The sequence below is a fragment of the Dasypus novemcinctus genome, chromosome 22 (genome assembly GCF_030445035.2).
Source record: "Dasypus novemcinctus isolate mDasNov1 chromosome 22, mDasNov1.1.hap2, whole genome shotgun sequence".
NCBI classification, from domain to species: Eukaryota; Metazoa; Chordata; class Mammalia; order Cingulata; family Dasypodidae; genus Dasypus; species Dasypus novemcinctus.
This window is the reverse complement of record NC_080694.1, coordinates 44,140,831-44,147,932: the sequence shown is the minus strand read 5'-3', so window position 1 is coordinate 44,147,932 and position 7,102 is coordinate 44,140,831. Positions and strand designations below refer to the sequence as shown.

The 7,102-nt window shown below is 42.1% G+C and overlaps 1 protein-coding gene across 5 annotated transcripts in view; it reads left to right on the top strand.

The window, feature by feature from the left end:
* Positions 1-2,681: 2,681 nt before the first annotated feature.
* The window catches only part of ADTRP (androgen dependent TFPI regulating protein), a 71,907-nt gene continuing 67,486 nt past the window's right edge, over positions 2,682-7,102 (top strand). For 2 of the 5 annotated variants that reach the window (XR_009182751.2, XR_009182750.2), the window contains exons 1-2: positions 2,683-2,861; positions 3,358-3,740. Coding sequence is in view for 3 of the 5 variants with exons in the window: in XM_058285226.2 (XP_058141209.1) it covers positions 3,582-3,740 (159 nt within the window). In the remaining 2 variants the exon portion in view is untranslated. Of the gene's footprint in view, positions 2,862-3,357; positions 3,741-7,102 lie in introns of all 5 variants that reach the window. The other 3 variants (XM_058285226.2, XM_058285225.2, XM_058285227.2) reach the window with 3 other exon arrangements.

The following is a 7,102-nucleotide window of genomic DNA, read 5'->3' as shown; positions in this document are numbered from 1 at the left end:
CAGCATTGCAGAGGATGGTTATGATATAACCATAGACATGGATAGAGGAGACCAAGAGGGAGAAGAAACAATGAGAATAAAAGCCCTGGGGGCATGACACAGCCAGGTGTGGGTGGGAAGCTCTGCCAATTTTGTGTTGTTGGAAGAAGATCAAAGGTGAGACAAGAGATTTGGCTAGAGATGATGCCAGAGCCAGATGGGAGTGGGTAGTTTATGCAAACTTATGATAGTTGGATGTTATCTGATAATTGATATTGCTGCAATATCAATTTAAGCTGGGGAGGGGCGTGGTAACATTGGAATTGCAGATAGAATCACTCCCTGATCTTTTAAGGACAGATTTGTGGATAAGACTAAAGTCAGGAAAACCACTTAGGAGACAGTTGCTCTGGTACTGGCAAGAGGTGAAGAAGACTTGATCTAAGGCAATTACAGAGGGGTGGAAAGAAGGGGGCTGGTTTGAGCTATATGGAGGAGATAAACTTGGTAGGATTTGGTGGTTAACTGGATTTGGGGAGTGAGGGAAGACAAGGAAGACTCCCCAGATAGATGATGGGCCATGGTCTCAAGACAGAGACTAGAGAAGGAAGAGTAGCTCGGGGGAAGGTAGTTAAGTTCATTTCATACATATTGGGTTTGAGGTGCCTCTGAGTCATTAAGGAGATGTCCAGCTATAGTTAAATAAATATTTGAAGGCTGGTGATGATGATGAGGAATCCTAGACTAAAAGTGTAAAATATGTGGTCATAAACTGGAAAGTGTTGGTAGAAACCATGATGGTGGATAAAATCACTAGGTGAGTATGTAGCATGAGATGAGCAGTGGGCTGGGCTAGGCTAGCTCTTGGGAAATACCAGTACAGAGGAGCTGGCAGTGGAAGAGTACACTGACCCCACAAAGGACAACGAGAAGGACTGTCAAGGTGCTATTGGAAGGAGCATACCTGCCCACACATGACTTCTTCAGGCAGACTTCTCAGACCTCCCAAATGTCCCAAGTCTAATCCAGTTACACTGTAATAGTTCCCTGTGCTTGTCCTTCCCAGAAGTTGCCATTAATTATAAATTTACACCTCATTGTGTAATTGTTTTACGCCTGTCTCCCCTGCTAGAATATAAACTCCTTAAGGGCAGGGATTGGATCTCTGTTTTCCCCTGAGGGAATCCCTAGGGCTTAATGAGTGCCTGGAAAATATTTGTTGCTCACTAAATATTTGAGAAATTGAAAAATGGCATTCCAGAACCTAGAGGGTAGTAATATCCAATGCACAGTTGCCTATGTATTGTTCAAATCAATGAAATATGCTTACTTTAATAGTTTTATCATTTCCTGTGTCAAAATGATATATTTTTGTCAGTTTTTTAAAAGCCAATTAACAAATCTAACCCATTTCTGGATCTGACATGAGGCAGGCTAACAGCAGACATAGTACATATTAGTCTATAATATTGTATAATAAATGGTGAAAATGTCATTGTTCCCCAAAGCTCCACCGGGTCTCAGGTGGGGAAAAAATGGCCAATGTGCTTCATGAAAATTTACCTGATTATTCTTAATGATGAAGACAGAATCAGAGAGTCAAATTATGATATGAATATGATCACAATATGTAGAGAAAATAGATACTGAATTTTATGAAATTCCATGGTTTCTATATATGAATTTTCATAAACATATATTGCTTGTTATTATTTATTAAAATGCTAACAAATAATTGGATTCTGATTGAAATATGAACCTCTCACAAATAAATTTAAAATGTAATAATAATGACTTCGTTTGTGGGTATCCAGGCTAAGGTGAAAAAAAACACATGTGGTGAAAGGCCAACCTTAGGTGTCATAGGCTTGGATACACATATTTCAGGGGACTTGGGTCCTTGCCATCGCTCCTTTCCTATTCTGGCTTGTTTCCTTACCCATCTGCACACTTATGCTTGAGACCTTTGTATAAAGCAATGAAACCTCTAAATTACAATAGGTTTAAAATGCAAAACACCCCCCACCCCCCCACCCTGGGATAGCACAATGACTTGTATGTGCACCAAGTTTCAAAGCACATCTGATCCTTTTCTGAGAGAATTTTCTGATGGGAGAGATAAAAGAATAAAAGGGGTTCAGTAGAGAGGGGAGAAATAATTGAGAAGAAAGTCTGAGGGGTATGAAGAGCAAACAATGTTTCTTTGTAGTCAGGTACACTGGGTAAGCTTTGCAGACTGCAGCTGTAGCTATTGCTAGTTGTTGAATATTTTTTAGTGGTCTGTGTTTTAAATTCTTCAACTGAAAACAGGTGTCCTAAAAGCTCCTATGCCATAGTGGTGTTGAAAGTGTTGAATGAGTTCACGTATGTACGTAAAGTACTTAGAACAATGCCCAGCAAACACCAAACACCATAACAGACGTATTAGTTATTATTATTTGCAATTTTAACCTGGGCCATGGACTTTTGTTCAGTGATGTATGCCACCCATTTCCTGAATCACCCTCTCTTTTGGGAATGGTGGCAATGCAGAACTGGTATTTGCCAACTATTGATGCTTAGGTGTTTGCTTTTGTACAGCCTGCAGTTCTTTCTCCCAGGACTGGTAAGCCCTGGCAAATCATTAAACGGCATCAACCACAGAATTATAAAACAGGGCCAGGAAGCATTTGTCTTAGGGATTGCCCAAACCCTGAGTTAGTTGCCAAGGGAAACAAGCCAGTGATGTCACAAGGCTTTGCACTTCCAGCTCTCGCTCAGTTGTCTGCTGTTGAGCTTGAGGCAGGGCCCAGTTCTGCACACTCTTTCCCAGACAAGCACCTTCGGGTCCTCTCCAAGGCAATGCAGAAGCCCTCATTGTCTCTCAGCAATCTCTAACTCAGGTATGTTGGTTTTGCGTCTGGAGGGAGTTACCTACGCCCAATGCGGTGACCAGAAAGGCTGTGGGTCCTGCTTGGCTCTCCAGGGTAGAGCAACCAAACTGAAATAAACAACCTCTGCTTTGCTCTCTGAAGGAGCAAAGGTTGTTTGAGATTTTATGGGGCCTCGAAGATCTCAGGGGCAAGATTACAACTGCCTTTTCCCTTTCTACTTTCTTTCCTCCACTCTCTGATCATACCCATAATCTCTCCCTCCTCTTCTTCATTCGCTGGAGAAATACTATTTCAACTTCCTTGTTCTGGCCAAATGAAAGGAAAGAGACTGTTGCCCTGATGCCATTTCATTAAATTTTGGGGGTATTTCATAATGTCACTTGACCATGGCCCAGCTCTGGGCACATAGTGCAATGTGCAGCCCTGCAAGTGCCCTGCCCCTCTCCTAACCCAAGCATTAAAAGTTATGTAAATCTACAGATTATTTAACGTTATCTAAATGCAGGCCTCTGAAACTACCAGCAAACCTCTTTCCCAAGTCTATCAAGAAAAGAGCCTTTGAGAGAAGCAAAATTCAGCCCTTGTTGGAATTCTCCACTCCAGAAGCCTGACCCTGAGGACTGTGTTTTACAGCTCTCGGATCTGCTGTAGGACCAAAGCTGTAACCCAGGGAAGGACTGCAGAAGGCAGCTCCTTGAGACATTTGCAGGTGCCTGGTCAGAGCTAGCCATGACAAGGGCTTCTACATGCATATACCACTTCCTTGTTTTGGGCTGGTATATTTTCCTGAACTACTACATCTACATCTCACAATCAAGAGGGGATCATCGGAAATCCGAAATATTTCGAAATGGTGGCCAGTGGAAGTACTTGACAATCCTTAATCTGGTAAGCTTCTACGAGGATCATCTTCGCATTTCATTAAATGCAAACTTCTGTTATTTCCCTTCCTTTTCCATTGTTTGAGAGTTTTGGTGCTCTCTTTTACTTAATAATTTCGTCTAAGAAACCAACTTGGAAATTTTCTGCAGCTACATTTTGTGCTGGCTAATTGGTAAAATGCTCTTGTGAAAATAATCTTACCCTCAAACTCTCCTCTGATGATCCAAGCTTAGGGTCTAAACTAATGAATCCAGCCTGGTTTTGACGACAAATGCAGGAGGGATTTTTAACTGTTGTCTACTTGGGGAAGTCTGGGAGGAGATGGCAAAGCAGCGTATGTTGTGTAGGAAGTGCAATTTCAAATGGAGGAATAATGCCATTTTAAAGCACATGCGGACTAGATTTTCTAAGAAAAGAAAACACATTTTGCCCTGTTCAGATCCCACTTCAATTTTTATATAAGCTTCAGGCTCCATCTTAAAGGACAAATCACCCAACCGAATGGCAAATACCTATTTTAAACTATTTAAAAACCAATCTTAGGACACAGTCCTTTCTTGTTTTCCAAACACTTTGGACCACATTCTGATGAATGAAGTGGGAATGAATGGGAGAAAAACAGAATTTTAAAAATCTTTTGGGAATATGTGGAAATATTTTTAAACTTGAAATACAAGTTGGGTAACTTTTGGGGATGCTAATTAACATTTGAGATTTTTGATTAAAAGCCAGGGTGCTGCATAAACATCTGATTTCAGAAACAGGAAAAGATACCCCAATCCTTTGCAATCATAGTCCTTATATGGAAAGCAGGGGTTATGCATGGTCAGAAAAAGTGACATTTGAAAACACTAAGAAGAGGAAACTGAGCTCAGATTCAAGAATCCTAGGAATGCCACCATTTTTGGCATTTTGCTATTACTTGTATTGTATAAATAATGGCCTTTTGGATTTGGGTCTGAAAGATCTGAGCTCTAAATGCAACTTTAGTGTGCTTAAAACTACATATAAAATAAGCTAAAAAGAACAACCAGAAAAAAGGAAGAAAAATGCTTTTCTGGAGCTAGAGAACCACAGGAAGCACAGCTTTATGCCTCTGCTTGCTTTATATTAAAACTGTCAACTCAAAGAGAAGGGTGTCTGTAGGTGAGATTAATGTTAGAATTCAAATTGCAGTATGGAGGTCCACCTCACAAGAAGCAAGTTTAAGGACACAGTTACCAGCACATCATCTCCAAAACTGTCCTCTCTTTACCCAACCCATCCATTCTCCATTCAGATTCCAGATTAATCTTCCCAAAGCACTGTTTTTGCTTGGTTTGGTTTGGTTTTTAGTATGATGACCTGGTTTGAGAAGTGTGGTCTGCTCCTCCTACTGAACGGAATCAAATTGAAACCTCTAATTGAAGAAGTCATCGCCCACCTAGGCTGTAGGTGCCTCCACTCCCTGGGAAGGCTTGTCTCTTCTGCAGGAAGGCAGGTGTCCTTATCCACTGCTGCTCCACAGGCTTCATGCTCTCTCTTCTTTACCCATGTTCATGCTGTCCTCAAATGAAATACCTGCCAGCCTGTCTACTGCTTTGCTACCTTCATAGCCCACCTGAAATCCCATATTCTCCTGAAAATTTTGGCTAACCAACTCCAGACCCAATTTTTCATTTCTCTGAGTTTTTACAGCTTCTCTTTGTCTCTGCTTATTTATTTATGGTTCAATCTTGTTTTCTAAATTCCCCCATCACCTCCCTCATCCACAAATGGCTCAAAAACAGGAGTTTTGTCTCTAAGGTCCTTTCCAACTCTAAAATTCTGTGATTCTACATTGTATTTCCCAGTGTCCCCATATAAAAACTGATGACTTGGTTTGTTGACTTGACCTCAGCTTTTCCTGCATCCCTGTGCCATAGTCTCTTCCAGCCTCTTCTGGCCCTTGTGAATGAGAGAAAGGGACTTACCTATGGCCATTTCCTTGTTGAGCTCTGTTAGTGTCATCTTGAAAGTGAGACGATGCCATGTTTCCTAATAGGTTAAGATAGCTTGCCTGGGTTTCAAAGGATTGTTTTAAAGAAAGATTTCAAATATGTTACTTAAGGTGAAATGTTGGGCCCCAAAATTTTCAGCTCTTGAGAACTCATGGGCTGATATGATAGTTAATAGTTCCATTTACAAAGGCATAGAGGTCTCATAACTTTCTATAACACCCTTACATTTATTTTACTAAAGCTTTTACTTAAGCTTCCTTACCAGGAAATTCATACTCCTCTCCTTAAGCAACTTTAAGTTCTGAGCAGCTGAGCATCAGTGATGGCCCTTTCTGAGAGAAAATTCAAGCCAGTCTTCTGAGCCATGTCCCATTTCCTCCTGAAGCTTCTTCAGGAGATTTGAAGGGAAGGCTGATGGGAGCCACACTGAACACCAGCTCTCCTGGAATTGGTGGTGGTGATGGTGGGGTACCCAGAGAATTAGGTTCTGGGACCAAATCCTCCCTAGCACCTAAGACAGTAAAAGAAGGAAAGAGTAAACTATTATCCACGTGGTACAGCAGTGCTCCAAAATGTATTCACCAAATGCAAGGAATGTGCCACAAAGATGAAAGAGGTTGTTGATGTGAGAGGAGTGGGGTGAAGTGGGGCGGGGGGGGGGGGGAAGTATATGGGAACCTCTTTTATTTTTTGAATGTAACCTTTTTTGTGATCTGTGTATCTTCAAAAAAATACAACTAAAAAAATAAATAAATTAATTTTTAAAAAAAGGAAAGAGGAGATATGAATCTCTAAGAAATGGGGGAGGGAACTGGGTCCAGGGAAGAGATGGCCAATTCTCCATTGGGAGAGAGAGGCCATGTAGCACAGTGGTTACAAGCCTAGACTCTGGACCAAACTGCCTGGGATGGTGCTTCAGCTCCAGTGCTCACTGGCTCTGTGATGCTGGGCAAGTTCCCTCTTTGTTCCTTCCTTTCCCACATCTGCCAAATAAAAATAAAAATAGTACCTAGCCTCAGCTGACTATGAGGGTACCATGAACTGACCCATGGGAAGCACCCGGTATCATGTTGGCACAGCGTGAGCATTGGATGTTGGAGAAAGAAGGTGGGTGTGGGTGTGGCGAGCTTCAAGACATCTCATCCTTGCCGGGCTGAGGGTTACTTGGTGGGCCATCTGTCCCCTCACTGAGCACTGGCTTGGTGGGTGATGGATCGAGCAAGCATAGCCTACCAGCCTTTTTTACAAAGGTGTCTTCCTCCCCAAGCTGTACGCTCTGTCTTCCAGCTAGAGGAGGACCAACTAGAGGAGCTCGAACCACTGCCTCTACTGCTATAGCTGCCCAGGCTGACGTCAGCTCTGCCTGGGCTTCAGGTCCTGGTGCCATTC